General features: G+C 33.3%; 1 protein-coding gene across 2 annotated transcripts in view; it reads left to right on the forward strand.

Annotated features, from left to right (window-relative positions):
* The window catches only part of Rock1 (Rho associated coiled-coil containing protein kinase 1), a 156,541-nt gene that overhangs the window by 31,472 nt on the left and 108,722 nt on the right, over positions 1–16,347 (forward strand). For both annotated transcript variants that reach the window (XM_027942917.2, XM_071602872.1), the window contains exon 2: positions 14,284–14,365. In XM_027942917.2, coding sequence (XP_027798718.1) covers positions 14,284–14,365 — 82 coding nt within the window. The remainder of the gene's footprint in view (positions 1–14,283; positions 14,366–16,347) is intronic.

The following is a 16,347-nucleotide window of genomic DNA, read 5'->3' on the forward strand; positions in this document are numbered from 1 at the left end:
CTCATCATAGGACCTCTGAGATCCGTCCAAGTTGTTTGGTTATTATAGCTATATTGGTAATTTGTTCTCTTTTATTACAGAGTATTATTTCATGGTGTGGATGTACCGCATTTTGCTTAGCCATTCATCTACTGAAGGTCATTTTTGTTTTTTCTACTTTTTGGCTGTTACAGAGAGCTGCTACAAATGTTTATATACTGGTTTTTGCATGGACATTGTTTTCCTTTCTCTGGGATAAATGCCCATGAATGCAGTGCTGAGATCTATGTTAGATGCTGAGAAGGTATTTTCCAGAGTGGACCTACTGTTTTGCATGCCTATCTGCAATGTATGAAAGATCCAGTTTCTTTGAATCAGTATTGCTATTGCAACTATTTTTCATATTATTCTAATGAATGTGTAGTGTTTATCTCATAGTGATTTTAATTTGCCTTTCCTTAATGACTAATGATGTTGAATATCTGTGTTTATTTGCCATCATTATCTCCTCTTTGATGGAATAACTGTTCAAATCTTTTGCCCATTTTCCAATCTGGTTTTGTTTTACTGTTTAGTTTTTAGAGTATTTAAAGTATGGTATGTGTGATTTGCAAGTAGTTTTCCCAGTATTTGGCTTCTTTTCATCCTCTTAACTGGGTTTATCATATGGCAAAAGTTGTTAGTTTCAATAAAGTTCAATTCTTTTGATTTTTTTCCTTCTATGTGTGATACTTTCTGTGATATGTCTAAAAAGTCTTCAGTGAGCTATAGGTCATAGAGATTTTACCCTATTTTCAGTTGATTTTTTTTTTTTTTATAAAGTGTGAAGTTGAGGTCCCCCCCCCCCCCGTGGGTATTTAATTGGTCCAGAGCCATGTATTGAAAAGATTACCTTCCTTCATTGGATTGCTTTTCATCCTTTGTCATAAATTGTATAGCTCTACTTGTGTTGGTCTCTTTCTCATTTCTCTATTCTGTTCCATGGATTTTTGTCTATCCTTTCATGAATGACACACTGTTTTGATTATTATAGCTATATACTATCTTAAAACTTGGGTAATTAGATTTTTCCCCTTTTTCAAAATTGTTTTTGCTACTCTGGTTCCTGTGCCTGATCTTGCTTGTATCGACAAAAAGTTTTGCTAGGATTTGATAGGAATTGCATTAAATCTATATTTCAAAATTTGGGAGTATTGAATGTCTTTTATGTTTCTTTTATCTTCTTTTTTTTTGGTACTGAGGATTGAACCCAGGGGTACCTGGTGCAGGTTCCTACTCCTGCACCCCACTTTTTGTATTAGATACAGGGTCTTGCTGAGTTCTTTAGGGCCTTACTAAGTTGCTGAGACTGGCTTTCAATTTAATAGTCCTCTTGCCTCAGCCTCCTGCTGGGATTACAGGCGTGCACTACCACATCTGGCCTGTGTTTCTTCTAATCCACAAATACCATATTTATTCTCTCCATCTTGTACATCTTTTTTATTTATTAATTTCATTCATGTTTTGTGGGTTTTAGCCTAAATCCTCTATATGTTTTGTTAGATTGATACTCAAGTATTTCCTTTTTGCTTGTCCTTTTTGCTTGAATAAATGTAAATGACATTATATTTTTATTTTAAATATATATTTTAGTTGTAGTTGGACCCAACACTTTTATTTTATTTATTTATTTATGTGGTCCTGAGGATCAAACCCAGGGCCTCACATGTGCTAGGCGAGCGCTCTACTGCTGAGCCCCAGCCCTAGCCCTGTATTTTTTTATTTTAGTTTTCTCATGTTAATTGTTAATGTTTAGAAATGCAGTTGATTTTTGCATGTTAATCTTTTATCTTATGACCTAATGATGTTGTTGAACTCACTACTTCTGGGTGGTTTTTATTTGTTTTTTGGTTTTGTGGTTTCTTTGAGATTTTCTGCACAATCATCTGAAAATATGAATAATTTTATCTCTTCCTTTCTCATATGCATGCTTTTTATTTCTTTTATTACATTGACTACAATTTCCAATATTATACAGTAAGAAGAGTGGTACTCTGGAAAATACTCTGTCTTTTATCATCAAGTATATTAGTTGTAAGGTTTTTTGTGTTCGTTATCAAGTTGAGGAAGTGCAACTCTATTTCTTTTTTAATATTTATTTTTTAGAAGTAGTTGGATACAATACCTTTATTTTATTTATTTATTTTTATGTGGTACTGAGGATCGAACCCAGGGCCTTTCACGTGCTAGACGAGTGCTCTACAGCTGAGCCACAATCCCAGCCCCTGCAACTCTATTTCTAATTTTGAGAGTTTTTCCACATGAATGAGTGTTGGTCTTTGTCAAAAGCATTTTCTGTATTTGTTGATATGATCATGTGATTTTTTTTGCCTGTTCATACAGTGAATTATATTGGCTTATTTTTTAGTATTGAATAAATCTTGCATCTTTGGAATAAACTATAGTTGGTTATGTTTATAATTCCTTTTATATATTGTTGAATTATACTGGCTACTATTTTGTTTAAAGCTTTAGTATGTATATTTGTTAATGTTATTGGTCTTTAATTTTCTTATCTGGTAGTAACTTGGATATTAAAGTGTTATTGGCTGCATATTATGAGTTGGAAAGTACTTTTTTCTTTTTCTGTTTTATGGAAGGGATTGTGTACAGTTGTGTTAATTTTTCTTTAAATAGTTGGTAGAATTCTCTGTATAACTCCGGAGGATTTTTTTTTAGTAGGCTTTACATAATTCATTAATAGCATTATATAAATTATCTTATTTGTATAGAGTTTGTTAATTTGTGTTTTTTAAGGAATTGTTCATTGTTCATTGAAGTTTTTAAATTTATGTTTAGTTTTTCATGGTGTTCTTTTATTATCTTTTGTATATTTTCAGAACCCTTAGTGATAGCACTTGTATTTTTTAATATTTATTTTTAGTTGTAGATGGACACAATACCTTTTATTTATTTATTTATTTATTTTGTGGTGCTGCGGCCTTGCACGTGCTAGGTGAGTGCTCTACTGCTGAGCCACAACCTCAGCCCCCTGTTTTGTTTTTGATACTAGCAATTTGTGTCATCTTTCTTTTCTTTTCTTTCTTTTTTTTTTTTGTTAATCTTGCTAGTAGAGATTTGTCAGTTTGATTGTTATTATCAGAGAACCAGCTCTTTGTTTCCTTGAGTTTCCACTGTTGACTTTGTGAGATTTTGTTATGGTTGTTTTGTTTTGTTTTTTGGTTTATGTTAGACTTATTTAATTATTCTTTTTAAAAAAATTTTCCTAGTTATACATGAACACAATATCTTTATTTTGTTTATTTAGTTTTACATGGTACTGAGGATTGAACCCAGTTCCTCATATGTGCAAGGCAAGTGCTCTGCCACTGAGCTACAACCCCAGCCTTAATTATTCTTTGTATAGTTTCTTTTCTAAAGAATTTAGAATGTGGGTATGAAATCATTACTTTTTTCCACTTCTTCAGCCCTGGGGTTCAAACCTTGGGCCTGTGAATGCTGAGCAAGTGCCCTAATACTGAGCTGCACTGCACCTGTCTCCCCTTACCTCTTCTCCCAGCCTATTCTTTTCTTTTTTTTTTAAAGAAGATAACCTTTTAAAAATATATTTATTTGGGCTGGGGATGTGGCTCAAGAGGTAGTGCGCTCGCCTGGCATGTGTGCGGCGCGGGTTCGATCCTCAGCACCACATACAAACAAAGATGTTGTGTCCGCCGAAAACAAAAATAAATAAATAAATATTAAAAAAATATATATATATATTTATTTATTTTTATTTTTATGTGATGCTGAGGATCGAGCCCAGTGCCTCACGCAAGCGCTCTACCACTGAGCCACAATCCCAGCCCAGCCTTACTTTTTTCTAATAAGAGCAGCTAGTGCTGTGCATTCTCTTTCAGTACTGCTTTAACTATTCCACAGCTTTTGATATATCTCCATTTTCATTCAATTCAGTATATCTATTTATTTCCCTGAGACTTCCTTTTTGATCCATGGATTATTTAGAAATCTGTTGTTTATTTTCCAAGTGTTTGGAGATTTTCCTATCTTTTTTTAAAATAGGTTTTTTAGTTGTCAAGTGGACTTTATTTATATGTGGTGCTGAGAATCGAACCCAGTGCCTCACACATGCGAGGCAAGTGCTCTACCACTGAGCCCCAACCCCAGCCCAGATTTTCCTGTCTTTTTGTTATTTATTGTAGTTTGATTATGTTTTGGTCAGAGAACATAGTGTATAATTGAAATTCTTTTATATTTCATACAAGATATATTCTGTCTTAGTAAGTGTTCCATGATCACTTGTAAAGAGTGTCAGTTAAATCCTCTTGATTCATGATGTTAAGTTGTTCTCTTTGCTGATTCTATCAGTTATTGAAAGCAGAGTGTTCAGATTGCCAATTAAAATTGTGGATTTGTCTATTTCTCTTTCATTTCTATCAATTTTTGTTTCACTTATTTCCCAATTCTGTTATTCAGAGCATGCACATTTAAGATTGCTGTCCTGAGCTGGGGATGTAACCCATTATGGAGTGTTTGCCTGGCATGGGTGAGGCCCTGGGTTCTATCCCCAGCATATCTCCTCCCCCTCCTTCTGTCCCCAGCATCTCTCTCTCTCTCTCTCTCTCTCTCTCACACACACACACAAGATTGCTTGCCCTTCTTGATGGATTACTCTTTTATCATGATGTACTTTTCCACTCTGTTGTTAGCAATTTTCTTTGCTGTGTAGTTCACTTTGATAATATAGCCACTTTGACTATCTTTTGATTAATATTTGCATTCTATAATCATTTCTCATCCTTTAACTTTCAATTTATGTATATGGTTACATTTGAAGTAAATTTCTTATCTGTGAATGGGTCATGTTTATTCATTCTGCCAATCTGTCTTTTAATTTGAAGGCTGTTTAGTTAATATTACTGTTGTTATTTGGGGGCTTTAACTTGCTGGAGTTTTGTTGTTGTTTTCTGTTTGACCTTGACTTTTCACTTTTGAGTCCTGTTTTTGTCTTCTTATTGGATACTTGAACATTTACTATAATTCCACTTTGATTTACTAATAGTGTTTTTTGTGTATATCTTTTCTTTTTTGTATACCCTTTTATAGAAGTATTTTTCTTCTACCTTATAAGTTAATTACTCAACTTTGTACTTTTGTCTTAACATTTTTTAGAACCTTGCTCACTTACCTTCCATAAAAATACATCTTTTTCCTAAAGGTATTCCATTGAACTTACATCCTAAATCATGCAAGATTTTAATCTTTATCATTTCTCATATTTTTATTGGTTACTCTAGATATTAGACACATAGAACCTTACCTTATTTAGTGTTGACTTTTACTAATTCAGATAAAGGGTAGAAATCTAACTTCCTTTGTCACTTTGTGCTCTTTTTTTTAATAATATATTTACTTTTAACATCTTATAAACATTGAGAAATAATCAGACAATATAATATTTTTGCTTCAACTTTCAAGAGAAAAAATGTGTATTATATTTTTCTACATTTTTACTTTTCTTATTCTTCTGTCTTAATATACCAGTACATTTTCATTTTCTATTAAGAGAATTTCTTCTGCTGGTAATCAAGGTGCTAATTTTCCATACTCTGAGATTGTCTTGATTAAAAAAAAAATGGGTATAGAATTCTGTTTTGACAGGATTTTTGTTGTTGTTGGCTTGAATTCTTTTGATTATGTCCTGTTTGGTGTATGGCCAGCTTTGTCGACCTATAAGTTTATGTCTTTTGCCAATTTGGAAAATTTTTAGCCATAATTTACTTTAGTCTTTTTATCCCTGTTTGCTTTTCTTGTTTTCACATAATTCAGGTCTGGTCAAAAATGTTTTTATACTACTACTAACTAAAAGACTTTCAACATCTATTTATTTTTCCCCAAAGAAATGAATCAGACACTTACAAAAAAGAATCACTTGAGAAGCAACTCCTCCCACACAGAATTTAAGCCATTTGAAATTGTTATTCATGTTAACAACACCTAGCTTTTGTTCACCCATACCTATAAACCTTTAAAATGGTAAGAATAGATTATCCTCTTTGAAATTGCCTAGGAGTCTGTGTCTTTTTAGAATACAGCATTATTTATTTTACAACAGTCCTATGTAGTAATTATCCTCATTTTATAGATGAGAACATTGAGATGGTAAAGGTTAAATAACTTGCTCCAAGTCACATGACCATTTAATGTTAGCTTGGAATATGATTCCCTGTCCTTTTTACATTGTACCCTTTTTATAGAAGTATTTTTCTTCTACCTTATAAGTTAATTACTCAACTTTGTACTTTTGTCTTATTTAACATTTTTTTAAACCCTTGCTCACTTACCTTCCATAAAAATACATCTTTTTCCTAAAGATATTCCATTGAACTTATATCCTAAATCATGCAAGATTTTAATCTTTATCATTTCTCTTGGCTATTAACTTTCCTGCCCACTATAAGCTGGTGTTCATCCCTTCTATTCTGATAAAACTTCTTATTTCAGATTCATAGTAACTATATTTAAAAATAAGAATTACAGCAGAATATACATAATGTAAAAGTTGTTGATCTCAGGGAAAAGCTTTCAGTCTTTTAACCATTAAATATGATGTTAGTTATGGATTCTTCATACAAGGCCTTCATGTTTAATAGAAGTTTTTCTTTGTAGTTTTTTGAGTGTGATTTTTTTTTAATTAGGAAAGTATGTAAATTTTGTTAAGTGCTTTATCTGTTTCTAATAAGATTGGTCATGTGGCTTTATCCCAGACTTATTTTATTAATATGGTATATAACATTGATAGGTTTTTATATGCCCTCTTGGACCTGGTGTGTCATCTTTTTTATATGTTGCTGTATTCTAGTATTTTGTTGAACATTTTTTTGCCTCCATTCACATTTTATAAACTGTAACATGTAGTTTTCTTGTGATGTCTTGGCTTTGAAATCAGGGCAGTGCTGGCCTGGCAGAGTAAGTCAGGAAATAATTCCTCCTTTTTGGTTCTTGAAAGAGTTGCAAAATACTTAGTGTTAATTCTTTTTTTTTAGTTGTAGTTGGACATAGTACCTTTATTGTATTTATTTTTATGTGGTGCTGAAGATCAAACCCAGTGCCTTGCACATGCCAGGCAAGCTCTCTACTGCTGAGCCACAACCCCAACTTAGTGTTAATTCTTTAAATATTTGGTAGACTTTATCAGTGAAGCAAGGTTTGTTATGTTTTCATTTCCCATTGTCTTAGAGTATTTTCTATTTTTCCATATTTCTCTTTTTACCCTTTGTATTGAGTGCATTTTTAAATTGCTATACATTTGTAATTTTCTAGTTTTTTTCTTGTTATGGTTTTGTAGTTTCATTCCATGGTGATTGGAAAAGATACTCTGTGATTTTAATCTTTTGAAAGTTAAGATTTATTGGATGGTGTTGAGGGCCACAGCCGAATCGGGATGACGCATGGCATTTTTGCCAGAAGTAGTAGGTTGAGAGGTGACGCCAGCGAGCCATTAAGATAATGACTTAAGTTCTCTCGGAGTTCCCGTTGAGTTCCGGTTGAGCTCTCCCTGGATTCCTGAAGAGTTCACATTGGTTGGGGAAGTGCGGGAGGAGGGATTTCCGGTTGGTGGTTCCTGGAGGAGCCGCTTGGCGTTGGGGAGAGTTGGCGGGGAGCGTGTGTGGATTGTGCTCGTGGAGCTCAGAAATAAGAGTTTGTTCCTGCTTCAGTGGCTCGTGATTTGTGCCCAGCCAGACTGCGGCAGGATGGCCTAACATAGGTCCATCTATCCTGGAGAATGTTCCAGGTGCCCTTAAGGAAAATGTGTATTCTATGATTGGGTGGAGTCTAGCTTGGTTCATATCTACTGTTTCCTTTGTTATCTTCTTTCTGGTGGTTCTATTCATTATTGACACTTGGTCATTGAAATCTACAATTATTTGCGGAACTATGATTTCTTCCTTTCAGTTCTATGTTGTTTCTTTTCTATATATTGGGCCTTTGTTTGTTTGATTCATATAAGTTTGTAATTATTATATCTTATTGAAAAATTGACCCTTTTATCAATATATACTTCCTTGCTTCTTTTAGCACCCCCCCCATTTTAAACCAAAGATCTGTTTTTTTCTGATACTAATTTATCCAATTCAGTTCTTTTTTTCTTGTCTTTCTTAACATGTACATGGGATATCTTTCTTTTTTAACTTTTAATTTATGTCTTTAGATCTGAAGCACCTGTCCTGAAGACAGCATATAGATGGATTGATGTGTGTGTGTATTTAAAATTTACTTTGTCAGTCTCTGTCTTTTGTTTTGAGAGCTTAGTCCATTTATATTTAATAACTTTTTAGTGTCAGAATTTGTGTTTGGTACCTTTATAATTTCTTTTTTGGTGATGTTCTCAGTTTGCTCATATATAGTTTTCCTATAGTTCTGTTTCTTTTAGCTCTTCAAATGTAATTTAAAACAATTCTTGAAGTCTTTGTTTAGTAAGTCCAGTGTATAGGCTTCCTTGGGGATTGTTTCTGTTCATTTATTTTATTTCTCTAGATGAGCTATATTTTTCTTTGTGAATCTTGTAACTTTTTTAAAATTGAAAATTAGTCACTAAACTGTTTTATTGTATTAACTTTGGAAATCAGACGTGTTTTCTTTTCCAGAATTTGTTGGGTGTTGTGCTTTATCATTGATATTGTATATATTCGAAAGTTTTCCATGTTTTTTTTTTTGTTGTTGTTGTTAGATTATTCCTTATTGGTGATTACTTAAGTCTCTCTCCTTCTGGTTTGTATTCACCTAATGTTTGGACAGAAATTTCTTTGAATTCTTTGAATTTCAGATGTGCAAACATACACCAAGAAAACCTTACCTAGAGGGGTGGGGTGGAGGGAGAATGAGAATCTCATCTCTTTTAGTCTTTGCAGATTTGTTTTTTGCAGGGGTATTCCTTCACCACTTAACTAGGTTTCCTCTGAGTTTCAGAATCAATCTAAGGTAAAAGCTTAGGGTCTTTTCAGCATTTTTTTTCAACATGCTTTTTTTTTTTTTTTTTTTTTGCCTGAGCACGCAGGTGGCTTTCTACTTGCTATTTTTCTACTCATTCCTGGTGAGTCTCACTCTAGCTTCTTCTCTGGTACTAGATGGTCTGTTGTATATGTTGTGTCTGCAATCCTTCATCTTCTGGTTTAGTTGTAAGTTTTGTAGTTAGTTCCTTCAGTTTGTTAGTTCCTTCAGTATCTCCCAGATAGGTTAAAATGGTAAATACAGTACAGTTTTACTTTGCTTTCTGGAGGGTCAAGGTATGGGGGGCAGGGATAGAAACCAGCCTGCTGGCAGCTCAAGACTATGACTATACTTCTCTACATTGGAGTGGAACAAAAAGTAAACTGACAAACAACTTTTCTGTCATTTTAAAGATGACTTAATTGATTGTACTTTTGCTTGTTTGCTGTAATCCTTAGTTTTCCCAGAGCTTCTATAAAATTGGTTCAATTAGGTGTGGGGTTGTGGCTCAGCAGTAGAGAGCTTGCCTAGCATGTGCAAAGTGCTGGGTTTGAGCCTCAAGCACCACATAAAAATAAATAAAATGAAGGTATAAAAATATTATATAAAAATTGGTTCAAATAGCTCTGGTTGGGGAGTGTTTGTGTGTGTGTGTGTGTGTGTGCGCGCGCGCTTGTGTGGGAAAGAGAGAGTCAGAATAATGTTTTGTTAGGGAAAGAGAGCTTGGATCTTGCTAGTGGTAACTTTTCTGACATCTGATAGTGACTTAAAAAAGAGAAATATAGATAACAAAACTTCACACTTAACTAATTCTAAAAAGTACATAGTTTAGTGGCATTAAGTCATTTATATGGTTGTGTAGCTGTCATTAGTGGAATTTTAATTACAAGTGATTTGGCTTTTCTTGCATTCTTCATTCTATTTGACCTTTCTCTTGCATTTTAGTTATTCTTAAGTTTCTTCCAGGAGTTACCTCAGCTTTACTGATGTGATTTGTCTTCCCTTTTTTCCTGCGTGCTCCTTGCACATTTTTTGCCCAGCTTACCTCTCAAATGTCAATATTTCCCAAGGTTCTTTTCTTCATTCTGTTTGCTCTTGTTGGGTAACTGCATCTGTTCTCATGGATTAAGTGTGCTCTTGTGACTCCCAAGTGTATATAATAGTCCCAGTCTCTTAGTTGAAGTCAAAGTCATATTTTCAACTGCAATAGTTATCTTTAAAATGATGTCCCTTGGGGACTTCAAATTTATTATGTCTAAAGCATTTCTCTTTCCAACTTACATTTTCTGCCTTGGTTAATGAAGTCACTGTCTACTCATATAAATTAGAAGATATAATCATTCTTAACCCTTCCTGTTCCTCCTTCAGTTAGTCATTCATCAGGTTTTTTTTGCTTCTAGGGCTCCATTCCCATTTCCCCAGTTTAGTTCAGTCTTTTATTCTCTTTTTCTTGAATTGCCACATCATCCTTCTAAATTGTTCCACTTTCTTCCAGTTTCTTCTGGATCTAATTTGTCAGCTTTTTCATTGCCAGACTTTATTAAAATAAAAACCAGTATGTCACCCCCCCATTCCTCTGTTTTCAAATGGATATCCAAAGATAAATACCCAAATTCTTGGCCTGGTATGTCATACCTTTAACATTCCTTAACCCGACTTCATTTTTTTTGTTTCTTGAACTTCCTTCTTACTCTTCCCAATCTAGAACATTCTATTTTTATTCTCTAACTTTTCCTTTTTTTCCCTCTTTTTTGATTGCTTTGACCCACCTCCATCTTATTCCAAGTTCTATTCTTCAAGATTCAGCCCAAATTTATGTCCTCTCTAAAGCCCCAAAGATCAGTCTTTTCTTTGTTTATGTAAGACCTACTTATAATACTTGATATCTTGTATTTTCTTTTTCTACCTACTTGTGAACTCCCTGAGAAGTTTAGTATTTTTTTGTTTCCCTACAAAAGAGGAGACGGATTCGTAAATAAATAATTATAATATAGTATTTAAATGTAACAATTCTTATAATAGGGAGAACAAAGGAAGTCTTTATTAACATAGCAGGATCTTTGGGAAGGCAGCAAAAAGTAATGGATATTTGAGGCAGTCTGAATATGAGTGTTCACATTCCAGTTGGAGACTAGAGCAGGTGCAAAGGCAGTGGGATAGAGTGAGTAAGGCTTATTTGGGAAATTACTGTACTCTGCAGCTCAAGCCTAGCTATATGAATGCAGAGAAAATGATACTGCAAGGGCATTGTTGGAGACTAATTGGGAAAAGCCATTATTTGGTGGTCTGAGTAACTTGGAACAGTTTTTTTTTTCATTATAATTGCCCTGATTGATATGAATACAGCAAGGTGATGAATACAGTAATGTGATACTTATTAAACACATTTTAATTGTATTTAGTTTGTTAAAATTTTCTAAGGCAGTTCTGTTTTCATTTTCATGTTAATGTTTAATTTTGAGAATTTCTTATTTCTTTACTAGTGAAGGGATTTACTGAAACATTCTACTTCATAATACTAAACATTTTCTTTAAATAGTATATCCTCTGTCATCAAAGTTTGGTATCATTCTTTTAGTAGCAGTGTTCAGTCTAGTTTAGAAATAACTTGGTTTTCAAAAGCTCTGGTATTTTTCAGGGTAATTTCTCCCCAAATATGTCTGTTAGGTTTAGAATAATAAACACTTAGATTTTGAAAATTTACCAAAAAATGAATATTTCGTATATGTATATAACATACCATTTTTTCTATGATTTTTATGTTCTCTTGCCTTATAATAAACATGTTATTTTTTAATAGATCTAATCTGAAGTGGTATTTTATATAGGACTCTTACTTTTGTAAGAGTATCTTGTAAAACTAAGGTTTGTACAAGTGTTCAGGTGAATAATTTTCTTCTACCTTTTACTTTTACCTTTTACAGCTTTTTTTCTTTTACCTTTTACAGCTCTGTTCTGAGATAGCCCAGCTACCCCGGTACATATCAGTGCTTCTCAGGACATAAGAAATGTTCATACTTTAAAGATAATCTTGGACAATGTTATACTTGCAATTAGTTATGCATGCCTTTGTATATATATGAGAAAATGCTTTTCTACATGACTATTTCTACATGACTAGTTTCTTTTAAAATATTACTTCTATAACTGGTATACTACCATTGTTTATTAGTAGCAAAGAATTTAATTATTGTAATTCTTTAGCATTGATTGGTCCCTTTTTTATATATGCTGTCCTCTACATTCTTTTTTTTTTGGGGGGGGTACTGGGAATTGAAGCCAAAGGCACTTAACCACTGAGCCTCATCGCCAGCCCCCTCTCCCCCTTTAATATATCTTATTTAGAGACAGGGTTGTGTTGAGTTGCTTAGGGCTTTGCTAACTTTTGGGGGCTGGCTTTGAGCTATTGATCCTCCTGCCTCCGCCTCCCGAGCCATTGCAATTATAAGCATGTGCCACTGTGCCCAGTCTCCTCTGCATTCTTAAATTTATGATTAAGCTAGATGATAAACATGTTGTGAAAGTAGATTGTAGCTTTGCTTCATTTCTAAATCATGAAATTTAATGAAGGAGAAGTAAGACTATATGCTTAAGCTGTCATTCCTTGTCAGTTGGTTTTGCACTTGGAAGACTATTAATTTCTGTTAAGGTCCTGAATCCCTTTATCAAAATTTTAACTTTAGGAAATGCAGAAGTATTTTCTTCATTTTGTTACAGAATTTAGAACATTGAGTGAAAGTCCGGATTCCTTGCCCCAATTTATGGTTGGGTATGCACATGGCTTATATTGTATAACTTCTTCTCTGCATTAAAGGGGAAGCTTGCATCTCTGTGCCTCATTCTAGTGTCTTCACTCCCTTAGCCTCAGTTGGAATATGCTTTAAATTATGCTAGAATACCTTCTTGCCAGTTTTCTCTCTCTGATAAGAGGTATGTGATTTTTGCATATGGATGATACTGAAAAAGCAATAGACTATCTCATATTACTGTAAAATTAAAACATACAGTGATAGGTCCAAACACATAGTGATCATAAGCAATTAGTGGAGTCAGCTAGTCTTTCATTGACAAATACATAATCAAATACTATGACCAAAATAAGCCAGATGGGATTACTGCATTGAGGAAGATTTTTCACATCATGATCTAAGATTTACTCTTAAGGTTTTATGACTGTATGATTAGAAGGTGTTTCTTTTTGTTTTTTTTTTTAATGTCGTTTCTATCAGCAGGGAGACTAACTTGTAGAGCTTTCTGATGTCAGCTACAGAAATAGAGAAGTGGTATTATTAAGGGCTAAACATTTCTCTTACTTTGCTTTCTTGTCACAAATTTATTATATGAGTTGCAGATAGGTGTTCATTATCCTCATTTTTCAATAAAGAAAACTGAGGCTCAGAAAGGTTATGTGACTTGACCTCGCCAGCAGTAGCATGTGAATACACTATTTTTTCCTTTAAAAAGCAAGTACTTTTTTTTTTAATGCTCAAATTTCTCAACAACTCTGCAAGTGAATCTTTTTAAGCGTGACTCAACTCATTCTTCATCATTATACATCATTGTTAAACAAACCACATTTACCAGAGGGTGACACTTTGTAATGGAGATAGGTTAGAATTACCTGAATGTTCTTCCTGCTTCTGCCATATGGCAGGATGTATAGTCTAAATAAGTGCCTTTCCATTCCAACACTGACTGGTATACCTTCACAGTGCCCTGGTACTTGGTTAGTAAATATCCACTGAAAAACAAATGTTCATACTTGTCCTTTACTACTGGTTGCCCTAGAAAGTGCTTTAAAGAAAGAAAGAACTCTATGAAAACTTAATACATTTTTAGAACTAAATATGTGTATATAACTTGTCTTTGGGATTATGTGGAATTTATACTAAACTTCATGCTTCATTAACTATTTAGCTATTACCTTGTAAAGTATTTGTAGTGAGAAATGTAGGTTTTTGATGTATGCTTGTGAAATGAAAATAAAGAGGAGGTAAAATGTAAAACGACATGCCCTTATGTGGAGAAAAATGCATGAATTAAAATCACCTGCTGCTCATCTGTGGTGATTTTCCTGTTCCTGTGCCTGGCCGGTTTAGAAAGTGGAAAATCTACATATAAAATAAAAACAGCTTTTATCTAATTTCATTACTCACTAACCTGTAAAAGGGTGTAAAAATCTTGTGTTAAATGAACACAAGATATATTAGAGATGGGAAATTAAATATTAAGTGTAGCTTCTATTCTTTAATCTTAAAAAAGCAAAATTCTCTAATGTGATCCAAAAAAACTAACTTTTTTTTGTTTCTTTAGGATGGATTGGATGCTTTGGTATATGATTTGGATTTTCCTGCCTTAAGAAAAAACAAAAATATTGACAACTTTTTAAGCAGATGTAAGTAATTTTTTTGTGGAGGTCAATGGCAGATTGTATATAACTACATCTTAATTTAAATAATTTAATCCTTTCTTTTTTCCTTGTATTTTTTGGTTATTTCATCAATAATTCCTGCATAATATTAGTAGAAAATGTGAAAGAAACTTTATTAGCTAGTTTGAGTGTCTAGTGGAAAAATCTACAAAGTAATTTTCAGAGAAGCGGATGAAAAATAAATAGCAGAAATAAGTATGTTAAAAAGTGCATATATAAGCTGGGCTCTGGAGGCTGAGACAGGAGGATTGCAAGTTCAAAGCCAGTCTAAGCAACAGTGAGGTACTAAACTACTCAGTGAGACCCTGTCTCTAAATAAAATACAAATAAGGACTAGGAATATGATGTGGCTCAGTGGTTGAGTGTCCCTGAGTTCAATCCCCAGTTGCGGCCCCACCCCCAGCGCCCACGCTCACGCTCACGCACACGCACACGCACACACACACACTGTGTTTCAATTATATGTTGTATTTTGTTTTGTATCTTTTTCATATTTTTCTTTTATAAATGAATTCATTATTTGAAAACTCACAGGTAAAAATAAATAAATAAATGACATGAGAAACTCTTAAGATATGAAGATTTTGTCCATGAAAATTGTTTTATATTTAAGTTTCATAAAATTTATTAAAAAATATTTTTTAGTTGTTGTTGGCCTTTATTTTGCTTATTTGTATATGGTTCTGAGAATCGAACCCAGTGCTTTATGCATGCTAGACAAAGCACTCTACCACTGAGCCACAACCCCAGCCCCTATAAATTTTTTTCCTAGAGATTCCATTTTGGATTTTCATATTAAAATTTAAAATATGATTACATGACTTAAAATAGTTTCAAACTTTTAATCATAAGGAACTAGTAATAAGAACTAGATTATAAAATCCTCCTTTACTAATTTATTTCTGTTGCTAAACCATATATATTACTGCATTTAGATTGGGTTTGTTTTGTTGTTATCTTTCCATTTTGATTACATATGTTTTATTACAAAAGTTTTATCTTAATAAATGGTCATATTCTTTTACTTTGTTGTAATTTACTTTTATCATTTCTATATTTTGTTATCTTGCCACAGATTTTTTTTTTTTTTTTTTACCAATTTTATGTTCTTCCAATTTTTGCTTTAAAAAAAAATTCAGTCTCAATTTTATTTTAGAATATGGTACCAGCTTCTGAATTGGGAACTTTTTAAGTATAAAACTTTTAATAATTTCTCACATTCTACTGAAATAACAGTATAGTTCTTTTAATGTTTACATTTGTTTACCTCCCTACTTGATAATATGTTGTGAAAGAACTAAGAAGATGGAGAAATACACTTTCTTATTTGATGGTAGACAAGATGGTGCCAAGAGTGGGGTATAATTTTGTAAAAGTTGTGTGGCAAGAGTTGAAATATATGCTATCTTAATTTTGGGGGGTATATTTGGCAAAGTAATGTGTGAGACCTATCTATATACTAAGAACTACACAATACTGCAGACATAAATTAGACAAGATCTAAATAAAAGAGAACGGAAGGAAAAGAGAGATTAGTATTAAAATGTCAAAAGTACTCAGATTGCCAGGCATAGTGGTGCACAGCTGTAATCCTAACAATGTGAGAAGGCTAAAACAGGAAGATAAGTTTGAGGCAGTATGGGCAACTTAGTGAGACCCTGTCTCTAAGAAATGTAAAGGGGTTGGGAATCTAACTCAGTGTCCCTGGGTTCAGTCGTCAATACCACAAAAATCAGCAAACGAACACACAAGCAAAAGAGAAACTAAGTGAAAAGATAAACCATAGGCTGGGAGAAAATAGTTGCAAACATCTGAAAGAAGATAGATAGTATCCTCAACAAATGGTACTCAGGCAACTGGATATCCTTGTATGTAAGAGAATGAAGGTGGGACTCCTACTTCATACTATATACAAAAATTAAGTTATAAAAAAGAGCTACGACTAT

This window comes from Marmota flaviventris, chromosome 16, assembly GCF_047511675.1.
Source record: "Marmota flaviventris isolate mMarFla1 chromosome 16, mMarFla1.hap1, whole genome shotgun sequence".
In the NCBI taxonomy this organism is placed as follows: Eukaryota; Metazoa; Chordata; class Mammalia; order Rodentia; family Sciuridae; genus Marmota; species Marmota flaviventris.